General features: G+C 33.9%; 1 protein-coding gene across 2 annotated transcripts in view; it reads left to right on the top strand.

Moving 5' to 3' along the window:
- Positions 1 to 18,147, top strand: part of LOC126741145 (recQ-mediated genome instability protein 1-like) — a 57,603-nt gene extending 39,456 nt beyond the window's left edge. For both annotated transcript variants that reach the window (XM_050447487.1, XM_050447488.1), the window contains 3 exons: positions 9,116 to 9,248; positions 13,039 to 14,153; positions 17,936 to 18,147. In XM_050447487.1, coding sequence (XP_050303444.1) covers positions 9,116 to 9,248; positions 13,039 to 14,153; positions 17,936 to 18,046 — 1,359 coding nt within the window. In that variant the 3' untranslated portion in view covers positions 18,047 to 18,147. The remainder of the gene's footprint in view (positions 1 to 9,115; positions 9,249 to 13,038; positions 14,154 to 17,935) is intronic.
- Positions 18,148 to 25,085: the final 6,938 nt, after the last annotated feature.

The following is a 25,085-nucleotide window of genomic DNA, read 5'->3' as shown; positions in this document are numbered from 1 at the left end:
ATATTGGTGTAGATCAGTGCCAATTATAAGGTAAGGAAGTTTGGGAATTATAATGGTTTGGTTTGTTGGAATAGCAAACAGGTGGAAAAGTTCGAAAGTTTCTTTTATAAATATAGGAAAATGAATAGCAAAAATTATTTTATCATTTGAAAAACTTACTTGAAGTCCTGTTAATTGATAATAATAATTTAAGTCGCTAAATGATATTAGTCTTTCCTCACCATAAAGGGTAGTTAGATTCAAAATTATTTGTTCTAATTGGATAGCTGAAACTACGGTACTATGTAAGGTATTGAGTTTAGCAAACATTATCGCATCCTCTAAATTGTCTAGGAAAGTAATAAAACTTTGACAATTTATAATTAATTGACTTATAGTATTTTGAAGTTTTAAATATATAGAAAGATCATTAATTGTTTTATTTATTTGCTTTTTGAAAAGGTCAACATGATTTTTTAAAGAGTTCTGGTTTTTACTTAAAGTATGTATGGTGTTATTGTAACTGTTAATTAAATCCTTTGTTAATGACATTTGCATATTTATTTCTTTTTTATATGTATTTTGACTATAGCGTAATTCTTCAATTGCTTTGTCATATCTTTCTCCATCATCGGAGTCTAATGTACCAAAAAGCCATTTTGACGTTTTACCTAATATATTTACTAAGCCTCGTTTTTCACGGCTATGTGGTTTAATGTTATTAAGTTTAGTTTTAATTTCATTAATAAAGTAGCTAGCATGTTTAAGCATATCTAATGTGTTAATATGATGTAAAAGCAAAGCGTTAATAATATTTGTTTCATTACAAGCAGCAATTAAAATTCTAAAATTATCTTCTAGTTTAGTAAGCTCTATAACTAATGGTTTAATTTCTACATAATGGAGGAAAGTATGTTTACTTTCAATAATTCTCGCATTTCCTAAGTGAAATGGAAATAAAGGGGATTTGATTGGGGTTATGATAGGATTAGTCGCTATCACTGTTGTCGATAATACTTGTAGGAGAACTGCGAAGCTCTTCTGAAGTGTCAGGAGGTTCATTATTTCTAGGGAAAAGAAAGTGTTTTTTAGGTTTTTGTATCATAGATTTATGTACAACTTTCTTGTTTTTAGTAATGATTTTATTACCGATATCTTCTTGAACGTATTCTATTTTCTTACGCGCTTTATCTTTAGTTCTCGAAGCGGATTTATCTGTTACATAGATTTTTGATCCTGATGGAATATCTATAGGGGCTTCTCTATTTTTATTCTGTTTTTCATTTAAACGTAATTTAGTATTAAGAGATTGATTATAGATTTCGTCATAGATAATTTTCAATCGGTCTTTACGATCATTAACATATTTATTTAATATGATCTCATCTGTAAGGTCAAAAGGGTCTAAAGCGTTTGGACGTCCATTTAAGACATCAAAGGGTTTTTGTTTAGTAACACTATGTACAGAGAGGTTGTAACCTGTAATCGCGTAAATCATTAGTTGTTTCATTGTCGCATTTGGGAATTTAAGTTTTAAAACTCTAATGTGATCAATTAAGGTTGAATGGACTCTTTCAATAGGACTATTGCTATTTGAATTTCCAGTAGTAGTGAAATGAATTTTTATTTTGTGAAGTTTACAAAAATCAATTAATAGGGAAGTTTTAAATTCTGTGCCATTATCACAGGTAATCTGATGAGGTAGTCCATGATGACTTATAAAAATTGCTAAATTATCTAGAACTGTAATTGCGTTGCAACTAGGTTCTAAGGGGTAAGCTTGGGCGTAACGTGAAAAAACATCTATTATAGTTAGGAATTTTACGTTAGAAATTTGGAAAGTGTCCATATGGATGGATTCTAGAGGTTCTCGAGGTGTAGGTGTTAATGAAAATTCTATTTTTGGAGGATGGCGGTCATACTTGGCTTGTTGACATATGTCGCAATTGTTTATATACTGGGTGAGGTCTAATTTCATATTGGGCCAGTAATATAATTTTTTCAGTGACATCATACATTCATTAATACCTCGGTGGCAAGTTTTCTCGTGATGGTTCTTTATTAAATTCGTTTGCATTTCTACATTTACTATATCGTTTAAGAATGTATTGGAGATTACTAATTTGTAAGAGTTATGTTTAAATGTTTTGGATAAGATTACTCCTATTTTATTTCCTAAATTGTCAATTTCAGATTGTTGAATATACATGCAGTGTACAACTTTAGGATCGATATATTCTCGGAAAAAGTATACGATTTCGTTTACATAGTTGCTAGTCAAAGTTAAGTGATATCTAATTTTGTTCTCAAAATGTTTTGTTTTAAAGGCACAATATTGTTTATTTGTATTGTGGGTAATTAGAACTTGATGATTGTAAGTATTTAAACAATTTTCTGTTATAGGTATATTTAATATTGGGTCATCTATTGCTGAGTGAATTGTATCTCCATTTTGTGGACGTTGGTCACGAGGGGGTAATATTTGTATATCAGAAAGAATTTTGATTTTATTCGATTTTGGTTCTAGATCTAAAGCAGGGTTAAATAGATCTGGTAATTGGTCTAAATCATCTAAAGTAGCGTTTTCATTTGCAATGTATTGATCAATTTCTTCAGTGATGTCTCCAGGGCTTCCAAGTATAGAATCATTTTCTATCATGTTAATCTCTATTCTGGATAGAGCATCAGCATTTGTATTCTGTGTTCCTTTTTTGTATTGGACTTCATAGTCGAATTCTTCCAATTTTAGTCTCCATCGTACCAATCTAGAGTTTGGCTCTTTTAGGTTGAAGAGGTATTGCAGGGGTTTATGGTCTGTGACGATTATAAATTTTCTGCCAAATAGATAAGGTCTGAAATGTTTTGTAGCCCATACTATGGCTAAAAGTTCCTTTTCTATGGTCGAATAATTACATTCAGCTTGGTTTAACGTTCTGGATGCGTATGCAATTGGAAGATCCTGTCCTATTTTTCCTTGACTTAATATGGCTCCTATTGCTATATTTGAGGCATCTGTGGTTAAAACGAAGGGTTTTCTAAAGTCTGGGTATTGTAGTATAGGATCGTTACATAGCAAATTTTTACATGTTTCAAAGGCTTGTATGTATTCAGGGGTGTGTTTTATCACTGCTCCTTTCTTTAGGCATTTCGTGAATGGTTTTGTTAATTTCGCAAATCCGTTTATAAAGCGTCTGTAGTAACCTAAGAGTCCTAGGAATGATTTTATTTCCTTTGGTGTTCTCGGGATCGGGAATTTCTGGATCGCTTCTATTTTTCTAGGGTTCGGCTTAACTCCGTCTTTTGTTATCACATGTCCCAGGAATTCAACTTCTGTTCTTAGGAATTCAGATTTATCAAGTTGAATTTTCAATCTTGCTGTTCGTAATCTTTGGAAAACATGGTGTAAGTTTTTTATGTGCTCTTCTAGGCTTGCTGAAAAGACAATAATGTCATCCATGTAGACTAAACAGGTTTTTCCTTGAATATCTTTCAGTACATTGTCCATGATTCTCTGAAAGGTGGCTGGTGCGTTTTTTAATCCGAATGGCATTCTTACGTATTCATAATGGCCATTTTCCACTGTGAACGCTGTTTTCTCAATAGAGTTTGGTGCCATTTCTATTTGGTGGAATCCTGATGATAAATCAATTGTGGAAAAGTATGTACACCTTCCTAGTTTGTCTAGTATATCATTGATGTTTGGCAGAGGGTATCTGTCGTCAATTGTTTTAGAGTTGACTCCTCTGTAGTCATTGACAATTCGCCATTTTTGTTTTCCACTTGCGTCAGGTTTTTTACTTACTATCCATATTGGACTACTCCATGGACTTTGGCTGGGTCTTATAATTCCATCTTTCAGCATTTTGTTGATTTGCTTTTGGACTTCTTCCTTGTGTATGAAAGGGTATCTGTATGATTTTGAGTGTATTGGGATTTCATCATGTGTTTTAATTTCGTGTTTGATTTTGTTTGTAAATGATAGTTTTTCAGTTTCTTTATGAAAAATGTCTGAGAATTCTCTGATTAATTTAAAAACTTTTGATTTTTCCTCTTTATTAAGATGGTCATGTCTTATAAATTGGGTAATATCAAGATTCTTATTAGATGTAGTGTAATTATTATGGGATATTTCTGGGTGTGAATTAATTAAATTGTCTAGGTGAAAAAATTCAAAATTATCTTTATGATAATCTGGTAAAATCTTACAGTCAATTGGACTCGTTAATTCAACAGTAATATTTTCATCTGTGTTATTCTGAATATCAACACGTGCAAAACCATTTTCTGCTGTGCAGAGCGTTTCTGGTATATATAAAGAGTCATTTATTGTTCCTTCAGGTATAATTATGTCAATAGTATCATATGTTGTCACGGGTACCTTTGTGCTTAGAATTTCGTGGGCGTTGACCGTGATTTTAAATGTTGAGTCAGGCTCGCGATATCTGAATGACAAGGTCGTAATACCGTCTGACTTTATCAGCCTTTTATGATATAGGTCAATGTTAAACATAAATTTAGTTAATTCTCGAAGGCCTAAAATACCGTCATAATAGTTATGAAAATCATAGAGTATAAAATCAATCGAATCGTTTGTTTGCAATTCTGCAAAAGCTGGAATATTGGCTTTGTAGAGAACTTCTTTTTCTCCAACTCCGGTTTTTAATATCGATGAAAATTGATAGATTTTGTCAGGAAAATATTTTTCAGCTATGGAGGGTCGTAATATTGATGGATAACAGCCAGTATCTATTAACAGTTTAATTGGTGGGTTTTGAATTTCAATATAAGGGAGGCTATTTGTGACTTGTGTATTTACTTCGTATGTTATGTTAGGGTTTTCGAAGGGTTGGTAATAGGAAAATTTTCATTTTCTATTTGTTGTTCTGGAATAGGGAATGCATTCTCATCGTAAGAATATTCTGGTTCATATTCAAAATCGTTGTAATCTGTTGATGTACAGGGGTCATTTCTATTTGTTTGGTAAGAATTTAACTCATAAGGATTTTCAGTATTATTTCCATAATAATCATCATTATCTTCACTGGGGTGGTAATTGGTTGTGACATTTTCTTCTAGATTTTTATTTTCCATTTGGAAAAGTTCTTGCGAAATGAAATTTCTTGGGCCAGATGGCTTAAAATGATTATTGGGGTGAATGTTAGAATTTGTTGGCATTGTATAAGATGTTCTGGTTGACATTGGCTCAGGTTTATCAAGGGGTGTTCGACCTGTGGGTTTGAAAACATTCTTTGGGGTACCGAAAACTTGTCGATTGGTTGGAAGAGGTCTCTGAGGCATTGGCCTAGGTTGTATTGGAACTGGACCTCGTGGGAAATTTGAATTTTGATTGAAATTCTGATAACTAGGTGGAATAAAATTCTGTCTATAGTTATGTTGTTGATAAAAATTATTATTTGGGGTTCTAAAATTATTTTGATTTGGATATTGTATATTATTATTATGATTTTTGTGTTGCGAGTTATTCTGTGAATATGCTGGTGGTTTTTGCATTAATGTTGGTTGTTTGTTATGGTTTATTGGTATAAATGGTTTGTATAAATTTTGTGTATAATGGAAGTTTTCTTCCTCTGATATCATTGTCATTGCGGTTTCTATGCAATCTGGGTTTTTTAATCGGATAATACTTTGTAAGGGGTTGTTTAATCCTCTTATAAATGTTCTTAAACATATAGTATCGTATTGTCTAAGATGAATAAGTTTTGTTTCAGCTGTCATAATATTATCATCAAAACTATTAATTTTTTGAGCTAAAGCACTACGCAATACTTGTAGTCTTTTTGCAAAATCTAACGGTTGTTCATTTTTATTTGGGATAGCTACAAACAAATCTTGTTCAAGGCATTCTATACTACGCTTATCGCCAAAACAATCTAATAAAGCAGTTCTAATATGTGCCCAGGATAATAATTCCATGCGGCAACCTACTAATATTAGTGCACGGTCAATTAATTTCATTCTAATAGTTCTAATAAGGTAATTTTTTAAAATAGGATCTTCTTGGTTATCATATGTTTCGAATAGAAAATCTGCGGCAGAAATGAAATTGTTAAGGGTATTAGAATCACCATTGTAAGGGTGAATTGTATCAACATACATTTTTAAAAGAGTGTAATTTATAGAATTTGATCTTGTAGTAGTCATTGTGTTAGATAACTCGGATTGTTCAGTGATTGTTTCTAAATGCGAATTTTGTTGTTGTAATTTGAGAGTTCTGAAAAATTCTTCAGCTAATGCGTCAACGTTTGGTTCACTCATAGAGTAAAAATAAAAATAATGTTATTAATTAAATAACATAAACTTAATTCTAAAATTAATTTTACTACTAAATTATTTGAATCTTTCTTCCTTTACGATAAAGAGAGAGTATATTCCAATAGGATTTGCTCAAAAGAAAGTTCAATGGTAATTTCAATAATATTCAATTGATAAAGATAAATTCAAAATAAGTTTTTCAAATATGTGTTTCAATAAAAATTTTAAAAATAACAATAATCTTAAAACTAACTTTCCACTCGCTCAATCCAAAGTAAGGGAAAGGGGTAACTTAAGACTAACTTTCCACTCGCTCAATCCAAAGTAAGGGAAAGGGTTTGAAAGGAAATTGGCACTTACCTTTTTCCAATCAGATGAATCCCCGCGTTGCTAAGGTGCTGTGGTCGTGCTGCCAAATGGTGTGTCCACTGATCTCTCGTCTCAGAGCGATTCTGATAAGGTTTGATCTCAGCTTCCACGTTCGTATCAGGACCGAAGAGTTAAAACTCACGTTTTTACGATTGATCGTCTCGATGACGTGCAAATCTCAATCGAAAACTGCCCTGATCCTACCCGACTGCGCCAGTTATGTTTTCTGTCACGTTAATAACGTTTTAAAAAACTTTTATTTTGACAAGCCGCGATACAGTGTACTCTAAGCAAGAACGAAGATTACCTTAACTTAATATTACAAGTGATTATATAGACTAAATAATGCAAATAAAGCATGAAATACAATATAACTGAGTAAGCATATACATAAGCAAATATTATATATAGGGTGGCATAATTGTGTACATAACTAATTGTATTGTACCTGACTTATTTATCGGAATTTTTGCATTTTTGAACGCTCTATTGTTACAAACGTTGCTATACTCCAAATTTAGCAAATACCTATCATTTAACCCTAATCTTTGTCAACATATTCATCCTTTATTTGATAATATTTTTTTAATTTTTGTATTTTTTGGTAACTTTTAATTTAAATTACGTCAAAATATGGAGTTTACTTTTATTGAGTATGCAGATATGCATCTTATGTATGGTCTGGCGTCTTGCAATGCATTGGAAGCAAAAAGATTGTACGAAGAAAGATTTCCCAATCGCATTATTCCGGATCAGAAAATATTTCAACGTATTGATCAACGTCTAAGGGAAACTGGTAGGTTTCTGTTTTCCACTTAATAAGGTAATACTATTATTTCCTTAATGCAATTTTAGGATTTTTTGAAAAAAAAAAAGAATAATGGTGGTCGGAGGAGAACAGCACGTACAGTCCAATTGGAAGAAAATATTTTAGACGCTGTAGCTGACACTCCTACAACGAGTACTCGAAAATTAGACGCTCAGCTTCATTCGTCCAAAACAATTGTACATATGGTACTTCAAGAACAACTGTTGTACCCATATCACTTACAAAAAGTACATGAACCAGAGATTTTGCTCCTAGAATACACTTCGCAAACTGGCTGTTAGATCAGCAGTGAAATAACCCTAACTTTATCAGCACGATTCTTTTTACGGATGAAGCAGGGTTTACCAAAAATGGAATTGAAAACTTACATAACTCGCATGTATGGGCTGATGAAAATCCCCGTGATACTATTATTTCTCATCATCAACATCAATTCCCATCAATAAATATCTGGGCAGGAATTATTGACAATTTTTTGATTGGGCCATTTGAACTGCCACGTTTAAACGGAGAACTTTATTTGGAGTTTCTCCAGAACAATCTTCCAGATTTATTAGAAGATTTGCCCCTTGCAACCCGCCGAGATATGTATTTTATGCATGATGGAGCCCCACCCCATTTTAGCCTTGCTGTAAGACATCACTTAAATAATACTTTTGAAAACCGTTGGATAGGTAGAGGAGGACCTGTTGCTTGGCCTCCTCGGTCTCCCGATCTAACGCCATTAGATTTTTATCGGGTCACCTCAAAACCTTGGTGTATTCCACCCCAGTCGATACTCGGGAAGAACTGCTCCAAAGAATTACATTTCATTGTGATAATATAAAAAACAATCTTGGGTTATTGTGGCGAGTGCAGCAGTCCTCGATTCGTCGTGCCCGCGAATGTGTTAGGGTTCACGGAGCCCACGTCGAACCTACTTATGAAGTTTTTAATAATTAATTGTTTATTGCTCGTATTGAAGAATTTAACTTTTGTTTACATATTTGGTTTTTGGTATTTTTTTGTAAGTTGTTTTTTCTAATTTAAAAACATACACTCATCATAGGTTTTTTTAAATTATTTTGTAAAAGTATTTTTTAGGACACCACTATATTTTTAGGAACATGTATTATTTTAAATTAAATGACTTACATCGAAATTTCTCTGTTATTTAAATAACTAGCGTACTTATCTCATTAAAAAAAAACATTGGCTCGTTTATTATTTTTTTTCTCCAAAACGGTTCATTTTATCGATAATGAACAAGAGTACCTTTTTTTTAGCCTAGGGTTCAAGGTATCCAAATTTATTTTTTTTAGACTTTAACATACAGGGTGTTAAAAATATACGCATTAAAGTGTACAACATAGTCCGCCCCTGGTAAAGTAAACAAGGTAAATGTATTTTAAGGATGTCATTTTAAGAGGTCCCTAATAGTGTTCATCACCTAAAATTTTTATTAAATTCTACCGGGTAGTTTAAAAGTAATTTATGAAAAACCAATTTCCAGCAGCGTCCTTTAGGAGGCTGTATCTTCGTAAAGAAGGCCTGTAGGATTTTTTTTTATAGGAACGTTCGGTATTATTTTTCGATGTTCTACCTGAATCCGAGAGATTTCCCACATGAACCGGGACACCCTGTATAACTAGTGCCTTTTTCTAATTTTTTTTTAAATTTTTTCAGTGTCTTGGTGGGTCTGTTGATGATTTAGTGATAAAAAACGCAGCAGAAAACGTCTTGGCAAGGGCATTGGGCCTGGAGGAAAATCCCAATCCGTTCAGAATAGACGAAGCAGCTCTGGAGGTGCAAACCGAAAGTAAATATTTATTTATTATTAAAATAACATTTTTACATCCAATGATTTGCTGTTTAAGTCCGTTATAAGTACCTATTTGATTTTTTTATGAACAGCAATTACTTTTGTTTAAACAAATAGAGCATATTTTGACTTTGACTGATTTGCTTAAAGTTTGATCATTGGGTTTTTGAAAAGAAAGGTACTTTGGTCGCTGCAACTCGTTTTTACTTTTTAATTTAAACAATTTATCGAAGAGAGAAATCAAGGCCTGTTGACACATTGTGTTGGTTCTGTCACTGCCCGTGATTTGCAGCCGATCCAACGTTGCCACGTTTAACAACTAAATCTAATACTAACTAAACGTATAAATAAAACCAAATTCTAACTAGATAATAAAAGTATTAAACTAACATCTAAAAGAACATCTTTCATCCCTTCAAGCTTTAAAATTATTAATCAAGAAAGTAATCATTAAGGTACGCCAGGTTTTTACGTTAAGTCTCTTAGCTCGGGATGGGGAAACACTAGAAGAAATGTCGGAAGGTCTATTAAGAGAGAAACTTGGAACCTGCGTCTCATTCAAGGTTTTACTAAAAAAACTTTTATCACCACTGTTAGAATTTAGATTCAATTCAGAATCTAAATTCTTCACTTGTACACTTGTTTGTAGTTCACTTTTATTCGAAGGCACAGATCTATTACTAATTTGACATTGATCCTTAATATTATGGTTAGTGGGAGTTGCCCATGTCGGAGTAAATATGGGTTCAAAATAATAAGGTACAGGAATTAAATGAAACCTATTTTTGATAATAATATCACTCCTGAATTATTAGTCTGTATTAAATATGAACGAGGTTCGTTTAATAATTCAATAACTTTCCCATACGTACGTAAATCTATTAGCCAGACATAGTCTCCAACTGCAAAATCACTTGGAGAAAATTCACATTCAAGAGGAGTAGTGCGATAAAACCTAAATCCCAGACCTAAATCCCCTCGATTTTTGTTACTGGGGTTGCATAAAAGAAAAGGTTTATCCAAGACCAATAAATAATATTGTTGAAATACGGCAGCGAATAAATGACGCAGCCCAAGATCTTAAAGCTGCCAGGAATGCAAGATGGATCAAAAGGTCTATAATTAAAAGATGCCACTCCTGCATTTGGGGGCTAGACTGTTCGAACATACTATTTAATTTTTAAAAATTTAAATAAAGTTAAATAAAAAATATTTTTTGAACATAACATAATTTGTTTTAATTTTTTCATAAGGTAGATTATATTTCTCTTTCACTCTATCACAATAACAGTAAACCGCTTTTTAAAACATATTGGGTAATTTTAAAAGTAGAAAAATTAATTAATTTTCAATTTCCAATTTTTAAGTATTATCGTTGACTTTCAGTATTATCGTTGAGCCAAATGGTCCGGGAGCCCACTGCAAAAAAATCTAATCAAGAATATATACGGCCAAATTTTATCTAAAAAGATCAGTTGTACATTGTACAACAATAAACCATTGGCAGCCAAACTCGTATCCGTGACGTTGTAGGCGATAAAAATTGTTTAAAAAATTGAAAATTTTTAAATTTGAATCAACAATATATACGCCCAAATTTCACACCGTTCGATCGGTCTGGATGTCCTGTTTTCAAAAATACCTTGCCGCCTTGCCTAGGCCGTGGCAAACGCCCGTGGCTGCAAAGAAGATTCGACTCGACTCGTGAGAGTCGGCTCGAGAGCGCGCGTCGCGAATGATAATGTTATGATACAGTGAAGCACTGTTGTGCTGCAAACGTCGTCAATACATTTTTGTGTCCATGTGTTTTTCAATTTTGTATATGTTAATCATTTTTCACTTAAATTTCATGCGATGAAGATGAAAGAACATTTATTCAGCTATTTTGGACTTTTTAACTTGGTTGCATTTAATACAAATTTGCGAATCGACAGAAATGTAAAAGGTGATAAATGTAAGTGACGGTTTCAAACACACAAATGTTTAGTCTTGTTTTTCATACTTAATCCTATGAATTTAGAACAAGTTTATTTGAATAGAGCTTTATTCTACTTCTTCGCGTTGCTGGCATTACAGTAGTAGCCGAACTATGTAGAATGTAATATGACAGCCACGGAGTTGCGATTAAAAAGCCTTCTGTTGTTATAATAAAAATAAGTCTGTCCTTTTCCACATACATCATCAGAATGTTTATTAAGGCATAAAAGTGACTGTAAAATAAAAATAATAGTTTTTGATACCTTGTCCAGTTTTTCCAATCCATTATACCAGAATTATACGTAAATCAAAAACAAAAGCACTCTTTTTCAGATAATCAATTCGACCCCAACAATAATGTATAAGCTCTGTATTGTTGATATGTGCTTTATAGAGAAAGTAAATAATCATACTTTTGTTTCATTTCAAAGCAGTTTATGAAACGAACTTTAGCACTTCCCTGAACGTTCACAACTTATACCTCACCGTAGTCTCAATTTTTAACGACAAGAACTATGAAAGTTCAATAATGTTTCACATTGCATTATAATATTAAGGTATAATTGATGTTTTCACATTTTTTCTATTGTTGGAGAATATTTAAGAACAAAGTTCAAGTATTTTACGTTATGATTGGTAGATGTATAATATACATGCATTTTACATATTCTTTGATCATATAATATCTACACCAATATGCTTTACAGTCAACACTGTAAAAAAAACCCAAATAACAAACCTCTATGTTGAGACCCCAAAAATATAGCTGATTGCTGAAATGCTAGAAGCTGCTAAAACTTCATGGTAGTTCGCTAATATGTTCATGCAATAAAATAATTTCATAATTAGAACAACAATAATAAAAACTATGGTGATGATGATAGAAATGATGAAAAAAAAAAAGAATATCGAGCTATTAAAAGAGAAAAATTCCGAATCCAATAATGTCTGTTGTGGACAAGAAACGAGTGCAATACCCTGTCCTACTCCACGGTGCGCGCTCTCGAGCCGACTCTCGCGAGTCGAGTCGAATTTTCTTTGCAGCCACGGGATTTGCCACGACCTAGGCAAGGCGGCAAGGGATTTTTGAAAATAGGACATCCAGACCGATCGAACGGTGTGAAATTTGGGCGTATATATTGTTGATTCAAATTTAAAAATTTTCAATTTGTTAAACAATTTTTATCGCCTACAACGCCACGGATACGAGTTTGGCTGCCAATGGTTTATTGTTGTACAATGTACAACTGATCTTTTTAGATAAAATTTGGCCGTATATATTCTTGATTAGATTTTTTGCAGTGGGCTCCCAGACTAAAATGAATGTCTTTATTTTTTTAATCACATTTTTTGCTATCTTAACAGCAGCTTCGATGCAGCCATTTGATTGTGCAAAGTAAGGGCTACTAGTTATATGACAAAAATCATATTCACAAGCACATTTTTTAAAATTCTGTCTGGAATTGAGGACTGTCATCAGAGACTATACGGTCTCACTGATACTAAACACTGACTTTAAATTAAACAATTTATCGAAGAGAGAAATCAAGGCCTGTTGGCACATTGCATTGTTCTGTTACTGCCCGTCATTTAGAGCCGATCCAACGTTGCCACGTCTAACAACTAAATCTAATACTAACTAAACATATAAATAAAATCAAATTTTAACTAGATAATAAAAGTATTAAACTAACTAACAGAACACTTAACTACTTCTAATTGAAACACCATACAATATTTAAGCGTAATCAGATTACCCCTTTCTATCAACATTATAATTAGTTATTAGTAAAATGTAATTTTGTTTTAGACAATACTACTCGACAAGCAACTCAGCTCATACAAAACATTAACCCAAGTATTCGCAATAGCGTTACAAATCCACCACACCGAACTCAAATACCCACAATAAATGAAGATATTCCTCCGGAATTTATGGTGGATGATGATCTGTTAAGAGAACTCGAAACCCATTTTGAGGAAGAATCCGTAGCAAACCAGAATATTCAATCTCGCAATATAAAAAACAAAAGTAGCATTGCCAACCACAACAGTTTGGGCACACGATGTTTATCTCCAGATATTTTTGACGTAAACGAAGATGATGATGAGTTATTAAATCAGCATTTAGACCTTATAGAAAATAACACAATTAACCGAGTGACACAACCCAAACCAGGTGAAATTATAACTCTAGATGACTCTTTTGATAATATAGATATAGACTCTCATTTAGACAACATCGATGAGGAAATGGCTAATATGCCCTGCAGTACTCAGAAAATTGAAACTTTCAAAAGAAATATTAAAAGCCCCACATTAGTTAAGACGCCAAAGTTAAGTCTTTCAAAACCTTTACCTCAAAAAAAGATGACCCAAAGCAAATTAAATTTCGGATGTAATAAATTACCTAAATTTGACAAAGAACATGACGATGATGATTTTGAAACTCCATTTTCTGGGGTTAGTACTACTAATCATAAAGGTACAGATCTGTTTAAAAAACCATGTAATAGTAAAAATACAACTGAAATAAAGTCAAAGATTCTTAATAGCTCAGTTTGTTTAAGTTCCTTGCATAAACAAACAGTTGGAAGATCTTCGATTCCGGTGCAGCCAACCTCAACGGAACAAAGTCGAAAATTAAATATAATTACCATAGAAAAATTGAACTCTTTGATACCTAACATGAGCAAAGGTAATTTTAAGCTTAAGGTTAAGTTTATGTCGTCAGCAGAAAGGCTTAAATTGACCACGCAGGGATTTTACTTGATAATGAAAGTTGAGGATAGCACGGGAGTTTTGGCGGTTGAATTAGATCCGGGTCTTGCGGAAAATTTGGCGGGCATGAGCGCTGAGAGGCTTAAACAGTTAAGAATGGATGCGTATCATCAAGACATTGCAGCTAGGAATGAGATTAGACAGGTGAGTTTGACTGTCTTGCTGTTTTCTTTACTTAGTATATCACGTTCACTGCCACCACGGTCTATAAGACCAAGAAAAAAGTGTTCCAACTAAAAAAAAATTGGTCTTATAGACCAAGATAGAATGTTACGCATAGGTCACCTCGGTCTATAAGACCGAGCTCGTTCAAACGCTCTCAAGCGCCGCCGGCCTTTTCTCCTATGGAAGTAGGCATGAAAATAGACCGAGCCGGCCTGTAGGAAAGGTTCGCAACAAACATATATTCTCTAAGAGACCAACATACAAAATTGACGAAAAAACAGAGAAAAACACAAAGTCACTTCAGGCCTTTAGGCCTGATGATGCTCTAACTAAACGTGTAGCCCGTTTAATTACATGTTGTGAGACCGTGACTTTGTGTTTTTTTTTGTTTTCTCGTCAAGAAGGAACAAGTTAAAAAGATCAAAATGGAAAAATATCGAAACTGAAAAAAATCATATTCTCTAGAAATTCGAAAGCGTTAAAGAAAAATGTTACAACAGATTAAAGACTGACTAAATGCTGTGAACTACGTTAAGGCATTCTAAACATAAATTTGGTTCATTAGGACAAGATTGGCAATAGATTCTCACTTTTTTTTAGGTTTCTTGCGAGCTTCGATCCACTTTCTGAATTTACCTTATCGTTACATTTGGTACATGGTCGCTTCTTGTTGTACGGAAGAGTTCTAATTTCATGTCGTTTTCGGATTCTTTGTGTGTCAGGTTCAACATTATTATCAGGAAAGGATTCAAATAATTTGTAGGTTATCCGTTTGCGAAAGTCAACAATTGGCATATTTTCTTTTGTCACCTGTTTGTATATTATCCAATTGTTTACTAAAGCAGTATTCAAAATTATTTCAAAGGCTTTGCGGCACCACTTCAACGATTTCCTTAGTGGTGATTGATATGCTGTCATTTGATCAGACAAGTCAACGGCAGATTTTCCAGCGTTGTATTCTACAACCATTTGTGGCTTATGTTTGAAATTGAATTGTCGAAACAGTGGGCTGCCAAGGCAGTTATGCATATAGTTCTCCTAATGGATCCGTCATGCCCCACCGGGGGTTACCAGAGCCCAACGGCCTTAGAGAAACCGATAAGGCTCTCTGGTCTGAAGGACTTAAAGTCACTCGGTACACTGAAAGTGTTACCCAAGTATTTGAACCTGGCGCGCGTCAGTGCTGGGCACTCCCCGACTACATGGTCAACGGTTTCATCCTCCTCACAGCACCATCGGCATTCCGGGTTGTCCGCAATACCGATAGTATGGAGATGGCTTCTTAAGTGCCAGTGACCGGTTAAAAGACCTGTCACTAGCCGAATTTCGCATCTTTTTAGGCGTAGTAGATTTTTGGTGAGACAGGCGCTGAGACATCGCGCTTGTCACGCCATTTTAGAACAGATATGCCTTGTGCATTTTCTCTAATGACATGTTCACCAATCTTCAGTTTTTTGTCAACGACTTCCTTAGGTAAACCCTTACGGTTTTTTCTGAGTGTACCTAGAAGGTGTGTTTGCTTCTCTAATAGTTTAGAAGACAGCTCCACATTAGTGTACCAGTTGTCGGTGACAACAGTTCGGCCGCAGTTTAAAATTGGCTGACATAGGTTCATTACCACATTTGTAGGTGTAGTTTTGGTTAGTTCAAAATTTTTCCCTGCATATATTTGCATGATTTATTATTTGAAACCGCCATTTCTACATAACTTGAACAACTTGATTTCGTATCGGTGGCGCTTGTTTTTTATATACTGCTTTATTACAAGTCTTCCTCAAAATGGAATTAAAGATTCATCTATACAAACAGTTTCTGAAGGGTTGTATAAACTCTATATTTGTTGTTGTATAACTCGAATATTTTTCTGTACCTTGTTCAATACTGGTTGTACTTTATGTAACTGATCGTTATTACTGTTATCTTCATTGCTTGAAAAATTAACCATACGGAGAAGAAGTTCAAAACGATTACGGCTTATGCATTCTGTGGGCATTGCAATTTTGAACATTTTTTCTTTGCTCCAGTAACATGAAATACTTGGCATTTTCACAATACCCATGTAGGAAACAAGACCAAAGAATCGTTTGATTTCAAACTTATCTGTTGGCGTCCAGTCATGTAATCGTGATTGCCTGGATGTATCATTTCTTATACATATTGTTTGGATCGCATACAAATTTGTTTCATCCGCTACATATGCGAAAAAATCGTCATCGATCAGTCAGAAATAAAAGTCTTCTGGATTTGATTGATGCATCAAGGCAGCAAATTCAGGAATTACACCTTCATTCTCAGCAAACCGGATAAGATTGGGGTGGTTCCCCATTGGCAATGTCCATATATCATCACCAATCTTATCTGGCATAGATACATCGTGTTGTGTTAGGGATTCGGCATCTGATTGGTATCCCCCTCCATCAAATTCTAATTCAGCGGAAGATGTTGATTGTAACGCTCCATTCGTGTGTGTCGTGGGTTGAAAACTTGATGCCTGAGCCCCAGTCTCTAGTTCAGCGTGAATGAATGACGGCAAACTTCCGATTGGACGCAGGTTTGCTTTCGAAGAATCGACGTAAATTTCTTCTTCAGATTCAGAATCGCAAGTACAAGCATTACTGTCAAAATCAGGATCATTTATCGAATCATCTGCAAGAAAAAGCTGTTCTAGTAACTCTAAAATATGAAAAAAAAAACAATTTTACCTAAATCAAAATCCGATTCTTCAGCAGACAAGTCAATATTTGTAGCTATAGCCTCTAACTCAGCATTAGTTAGTGATCTCTTTCTTTTATAAGACATTATTCTTACCAATCCACGAACAATAAAAAATACAAACAAGTCAGCGCAAGTCAAGACGGACCGCGGTATCGGACCGAACATCCCAAATAGAAGTCGAGTTTCCTTTGCGCCGATTCGGTCTATGGGACCGTGAGAGAAAACAACAACTTTTGAAGGCTCTATGGGATATTTTTTTACATTTTCGCTAGAATTTCTTTAGTTATGCAGTACTATATTTAATGGCAACATTGGCCTGTAGGACAAAATCTCAAAAAATCCATAAGGCCTGCTAGGCAAAACAAGTACATATAGCTCCGGCAGTGAACGTGTTAAAAGTTCATTTGAAAATACAGGGTGTTGTGTTAATAAAATTTTATCTATAGCTAGATCTTGATAAATAAATAAATTTTAGCTTATAATTCGGAAGTCTGTATCTTCTCGGTTCTTCTGTACAGGGTGTCACTAAGTCGAATGTGACTATTGAGATGTCGGAAACCGTATAAGATTCAAGGTCGGGTAAATTACGGCTGTTTTTTCTGGCGTTATTTAAAGCCACCAGTTAAACCACCTAATGATAATTTTAATTTGTTTATAGATATAATCACATGCCTCTTGGAATTTGACGACAAAAATTTGCAACAGGTTCAGGCATATCATTTTTAATTATGATTTTAATATAATGTTCATTACTAATAATCATAGAAAAACGGCCTTTATCGTGGGAGCACAACTTACATCAACAAATCTTTAAAAATACCAATAAAGACTAGAATACCCCAAACACACTATTTTTGGTTGCGCATTTTTTTCAACAAAAATTTTGTATACAGGGTATCTCATGTAGCCGTGGTCAATACCGACTTTCTTATTTTAAATGGAACATCCTGTCAATTCAATTTATCAAGTCATTATTTTCCAAACAACACCCTGTATATTACGGAACCACAATAGATCATTAATCAATATTTTCAATTTTATTTTAGGCCTTATCGAATATAATGGATAAAATTAAACGACTGAACAATGTTGTGGAAGTACAAGTTATAAGAGGGGAGAAATATCCAATTTTAACAAAGATTTTAGATGTAACGTGAGTGTTTAATTAATTTATAGTAATTAAAACAAAACTGTTAAACTATTTTGTATTTATTTTATTTAATCGTTACAGGTTGACTATTAAAATTATTGTGATTTATTTAAAGTGTATATTCATTTTTGAATTATTTAAATCAAAAAATTATCTTTACAAAAATATTTATGAAACGTTTTATGAAGATTGATCATATCTCATGTGCACGATCAATGCACTCGATTTGGTTTCCACAAATATTCCGATGAGAAAATAAAACGCCAAAAAGAGGCTAGCCTCAACAAAGACCCTGGGAAAAGAAATAGAAAAATTTTGCTGGGCTGTATTTTATATAGAAAGACATCTGTAAAGGATTGGTGCAGGAACCCTCTCCTATCGCCGACACCCTAATAAAAAAATGGATCTGCCGATTTGGTGTACCTTTGAAGCTATCTTCAGACCAAGGTCAAAATTTTGAATCCAGCTTGTTCGAGAACATCTGTAAGCCGCTTTGAATCAATAAAAGGAGAATTACTGTATTACATCCGCAGTTAGATAGCATGGTGAAAGGAATTAATAGGACCAGTAATCGGTATTTCGTCAAAGTAGATTCCAGCCAACAAAGAGACTGGGATATGTTTCTGCTGGCTTATCGATCCGCCATCCATGAAAGCACAAGAGAGTTTCCGATTCGAATAGTGATGGGAGGAGAACTCCGTCTCCTATGCGATCTGAAGTTTGGTTGTTTGTCAGGAACCGATGTTGCCGGGGATTACGTCAGTGAGCTGCGTAGGAGAATGGATCTCATTCATAATAAAGTGCACATTTGCATTCAAGATGCCAGCGATCGAATGAAATACGCATATAATGGCAATGCCAAAGACCAGAGGTGTAACAACAACGGTGATTTAGGTGATCTAAGATCCTAAGGGACGGAAGGGTCTGTCACCGAAACTTCAACCATCCTGGGATGGTCCATACAAAGTACTGAAAGAAATCAACGGTGCTCTTTACACAATACAAAAGCTGCCGAAGGGTAAATCTCGAGTCATTTACTTTAATTGACTGGCTCCTTATTATGGAAACCAGGAAAACGCTGAGCTAGGACAAATCCAACAAGAGGATTTGAAATTCGATAAATACATAAACAGTCGGTACGGCGTGACCTGTGAAGTGCAGCAAGAACTACTTCAGCTGAGTATGCTCTGACACACATCAATCAAATCAAATCAAACTTCTTTATTTGCCCAATATATACATATACAAATTATACACAATCAATTTTACAACTATATACTATATAACCCGAGGACAAAAAGGACTACAGCGCGACCATAGTGGCCGATGACACAAAATACACAAATTATGTGAATTTGTGCGCGGTAACACTGTATCACCTAAACTATACATAAATAAATACATAAATAAGTAAATAAGTCAATAAGATTTTCAATGGAACAGCAAATGGCAGAAAAAAAGGACGAAAGGCGTGCGCGAGACAAAACAAGGGCAGCTAACAGTAAATATATTAATTTTACAGGATATCCTATCTTATTTTATTTTTGCGGGAAAATCTGACAACAGCACAGCATGCATGGTTTGGAAGAAATGTAGGTTATTTTTGCTCATTAATAAGAAATTGCTTAGCGTATTTTAGGAATCTTTTATAAGTAAATTCCTTTACTTCATCTGGTAATTCATTCCACAATTTAATCCCTATAAATGTAAAAGATTTCTGAAAAGCTGCAGTGCGATGTTGAGGTACCCTGTATTTATTAACAAATCTTGTATGATGCTGATGTAAAAATGGATTAAATAACGCTGCAAGGTATGAGGGTTGTCCAGTTTTTAAGATTCTATGTAAAACAGTATAAAAATTAAGTTTTCTACGGTAACTCATATTAAGGATATTTTTATTATTTAAAATGAGGTTTAATATGTTCTCTAAATGGAATATTGTAAGAAAAACGCATACAGCTGTTTTGTATTTGGTGTGCTAATTGCATCGTCAAAGATGAACCATAAACCACATCACCGTAGTCGAATAGCGATAATATTAAACTGTCACATAATTGATACTTTAGTTTGGATGGTAGCCATTTTTTAAAATAATTAAATTTTTTTAATCTTATATAAGCAATTTTTAATTTATTATGAATATGTGCTTGAAATGTTAGCGAATCATCAAAAAGTATACCCACATTTTTCACCTCTGAAACTGAGGCCAAAGGCATATTATCTATTTGTGGAACAAATAATTGCCTAATTCTCTCAATCTGATATTTACCATTAAAAAATAGCGTACAGGATTTAGAGGAGTTTAGTTTTAAATTATGATCATCGGAGAATTTTTTTAAATTATTCAAGTCCGTGTTAAATTTGTCAATATTTTCGTTTACATAATCTAAAGAAAATGAAGTGTATATTTGAGAATCATCAGCGTATTGTTGAATTTTCGAATTTTCAATAGAATTGCTCATATCCGCATCATATATGGAAAATAACAGAGGGCCCAAAATTGAGCCTTGAGGCACACCTGTGTCGCTTTCGAAAATCTCTCACAATTTCCACACAAAAGGATCTATTTATTAAATATTGTTCGAAAAATTTTATAGAATTATCAGAAAGTCCATAGTAATGAAGCTTGGCTAATAGCATATTGTGGCTAATCGTATCGAATGCTTTGCTGAAATCGAGAAATGCCAGGCAAGTTATTAGTTTCTTATCTTCACTGTGACGAATATCATTTAAAAGATTAACTAAACAAGTACAGGTGCTGTAACCAGATCGGAATTCTGACTGACACGATGGGATAAAACTTGACGTGTTTAGAAAGTCGAACAATTGTTTATTAATATGTTTTTCAAGAAGTGTAGAAACAACCGAAAGAATACTGATCGGTCTAAGATCCTTTAGTCCTTTAGGATTCGTATTTTTAGCTAGCGGTTTCACGATTGCTTTTTTCCATGAAAATGGAAAATAACTTTGTAAAATACAGGAATTTATTATATTTAATAAGGGTGGAATGCAGTATGGCAAGCAAAGTTTAATATCCCTCACTGATATACCATCATCGCCAATTGCCCCAGTGGATATACGATTCAGAATCTTTAACAGGGAATTCTCGTCTATAAGCGTAAAATTTAGTTTGATATTAACATTGGGATGGACATTTGAACGATAAAAAAGGATTTTGTCATCTGACGCAAAGTTAGGAGCTTGAAAAGTAGATGAAAAAAAGTTGCAAATCTGTTCTGGATCACATAATTCATTGGGAATTTCAGCTGTCTTATTGGATGATATATTTAATTTTTTAGCATTGTCCCATAAATCTTTTCCTTTTTTTGAAGAAAATTGGTTAAAATAAGTAGTTTTCTCCCGTGTAATAGCATGTTTTGTAAAATTTCTTAACTGTCTATAATATTCTAAGTTACCCAAAGTTTTGTTTTTTAAATATTTCTTGTGTGCCTTATCCCTTAAACGCATTAAAAGTCTTATGTTATCAGTTATCCAGGGCATAAAATTTTTCTCTTTAACTAATTTTTGTTGAAGTGGAGCGTGTTTATTTATTAAATTTAATATATTTGTATTAAAAATATCTAATTTTGGTAATTACGGTATTTTAAATGTTTTACTTTGTTTTGTATTTTTGGAAAATTTAATATGGCGTATACTAAATTATGGTCGGTTAGGCTTCTTGACACAAGTGTAGAAACCGCTTTTATCACTTCAAGTTCTTGACTTAAAATAATCACATCAATAAGACTTGACCTATTTGTCAATAAATTATGGTGTGTAGGTTCAGTTATTAATTGTTTTAAGTTGAAGACATGCAGCTAAGGATTTACAAATGGCTGAAGAAATAGCTTAACTTTTTCGTTGAAAGTTCGGGAAAATTCACGAATGATGAAGAGGCTAGTAGGAAAACTTTCTACCAAAGAGGCCAACCTATAAGGATATTTGGGAAGCTTTGTGTTCTCTAAAGGAGGAATTGCTTGCCGAAGATTTGAGAAGTTTAAGCGGGATTTACACTGTATCTTGGATGTATGTACATCCAAAGTGAAATCTTCCAGATTAATCATCCCAGCCCAACATCCGCATACCGGTCTTGAAAAAATTTCTCACTGTGCAATAAAAAGCTACACCAGTGCAGCAGGAGAAGTACGAACTTACTATGCTGAATGATTTGTTACAACAGATTTAGAAAATGATTTAGCAACCTTGATGCTAGCAGCATGTTATATTATAATAATGTATGTAATTATAGTGATTAGCAATAAAAAATACAAATAAATAAACATTTTTGGTTTGTCAATCATTATTAGCATATAAAAACTTTAGTACTTGATTTTAAGAAAAAAAATGTGTGTATTAAATGAACTTGGCTTTGAAGTGCAACCGTTGCGTAGGAACACATCTTTTGCATCTTTAAACCAAAATAGTCGGGACTCATAAACATCATGAAGACCAGCGCCACTTCTTTCTGAATTTCTGATCTTGGAAAGTTCTGCTCCATAACGTATTCGAATAGTTTTTATTTTCGCTTTTACATCTGCTACAGTTAACTTGGGCAAATTTAAATCAGTGACCATTAAGGAGTACGCTTTTTTCCGCGCATTTGATTTGCTATAATCGCTACATTTGTTATTCCACAAGCACTAGTATTGCCGGTATGTTTCAAGAAAGATTCCATGTGATTCCACCTTGCCACTTAAATGACATTCTTTGAATAACTTGCACGAAAATTGTTTAAAGCTATGAATTTAAAATAAAAAAAAACTTGAATAACGACAGCTATTCGACTGTCGATTGTCATCTAAATAGCGAATTGGACAGCGCTAATGAACCGATCGTTTATTTACATTTTTTACCAAACTTTCACAATCATCGATTTGATAAACGACTGTTTGATCAAAAGTTGGTCGGAGATCAATGTTTCATTATTCATCTTTAGTGTACACTTTGGATGAAACAGAAATGAACAGCAATTTATACTTTTCACTTTGGATGATTCTGCCGGAATAAACATCCAAAGTCTAAATGAGCCTTTAGCAATTCCCAAACTCACATGCGGATTCGATAACCTGAACTGGAGGATGATTCGCAGCGTGTTAAAAGTGGTATTCAGGTCTACAGGCGTGCAAGTTCTAGTGTGCTGTTATACTACCCAACGTCGTTCTCTGACTGGAGAAAACCGTTGATTGTTATTTCTACAAGAGAGGAACCTTCTGTCGACATCGACATCCACTATCTATGGAATCATTTCGGGACGAAATGAGCTTAGGGAGAGGGCAGTGTAACATTGAGAAACCAACTAATTCTCCGTCATTCTAAAATGACACAAGTGGTACACCGCCTGACGTCTCGAAGGTCAGCGAATCTTCCGGAATGGTCAGCGGAGTATATAAAAAGCCGCGTCGCCGCAAGTACTCGAATACTTTTACTCGTATTTGGGTTACGGATAAAAAATACTACTCGTGACTTTTACTTACGAGTATTTTTATTTAAAAATACTCGTACTTGTACTTTTAAGTACGTAGAATACAAGTATTTTATACGAGTATTTCGTTTATGTTTACCGCCGAATATCGCGCGGCGCCCGTCAAAGAAATTTGCCGCTATAGTGGCGATGCGCTTTGACTCTTTAGCGGCCGTGCCGACTTATTTATTTGAGTAGAGGGGACGGTGGCAATTCTGGAGATGGATTCAGTCTTTAATTGCGCGTTCTATGATTCTGTTTTTATCGGTTCAATTTTTTCGTTTTTTTTTTTAATATTATGTATACTTACATACAGTACATAATATTAGCTTTGTACCTGGTGGCATAGGATATTGTTTTGTGCCTAGCTATTATCATAAAATTCGTATCATACCTATTTAGCACTGCACTTGTAACGAAGAAGGTTGGTTGTTTTTGTTTTATTGTTTTGAAAAAAATTTAAATAAAAAGTACTTACCTTTTTAGGTATTATATTAGATTAGGTTTAAGTACAAAAATAGAAAGTGGTAGTAGTGCCGACCACAGTAGCTCTGATAGTGAGAGTGTTGTAATTGTAACACGCGTAACACCTAGTACATCGACAAAAAACGCAAGCGTGAAAATATGGCTGAGGCTGAGAATATTACTGAAACTCCCAATATCACCGATGGTGACGATGATGAGAATCTGCAAAACATCCGAAAAAGAATTGCAAAAAATTCCATTCTGGAGGGGAAATTTTTTGAGGTCAGAACTACTTTTATTTCTGAGCTTTATGATTTTAAATAAAAATTATTCTCTAAGTCAAACAAATTATAGATTTTAACCATATTCTGACGATTTGTAAAAGTTGCCAACCAAAAATTAAAGAAATAAAGGGTTCCGTAATAACCACAACTACTACTGCGGCAGCAAACTACTTTGCAAAAATATTTTGCAAGACAACAAGGGCCAAAAACAATAAATAAAACAGAATTCGAAAATAGACTGATTAGATTTGTAATTAACACCATGAGTCCATTATCAATAGTAGAAAATCCAAGTTTTAGACAGTTATTTGATGGATTTAATCTTGAATTGGTTAGCAGAAACACTTTGACTCGACGTATCTCAGAACTATTTAAAGAAAGGCAAGCAAAATTAAAATCCGAATTATTAAAGATTCAATATGTTTGTACAACGGCTGGCATATGGTAGGGAAAAAAAAGAAGTTTTATTGGGGTTACCTGCCATTGGATAAATGAAGACTTTAGCCGTCAATCGGTGACCCTGGCCTGTCAGAGATTTAAAGGTACTCATTCATACGATCAAATCGCTAGTATTTTAGAAGATATACAAATGAGATCCGGATTAGACACAAATAAAATCGTTGCAACTGTCACCAATAACGGGTCAAATTTTGTTAAGTCTTTTAAAGAATTTGGAGTTACACTACCTGGTATGCTTAATACTGATATGCAAGATAGTTTTTTTGATATTACCGAAATTAATGAAGTTAGTGGGAGTGGGTCCGATGAAGAGAATTTTGATGATTAAGACGCTGAGGAAATAACATTTGAAATCATTGGGGATGACGGTGAAGTTA

The sequence above is a fragment of the Anthonomus grandis genome, chromosome 10 (assembly GCF_022605725.1).
Source record: "Anthonomus grandis grandis chromosome 10, icAntGran1.3, whole genome shotgun sequence".
NCBI lineage: Eukaryota > Metazoa > Arthropoda > Insecta > Coleoptera > Curculionidae > Anthonomus > Anthonomus grandis.
The sequence above is the reverse complement of the archived record's forward strand: the minus strand, read 5'-3'. Positions and strand labels throughout refer to the sequence as shown.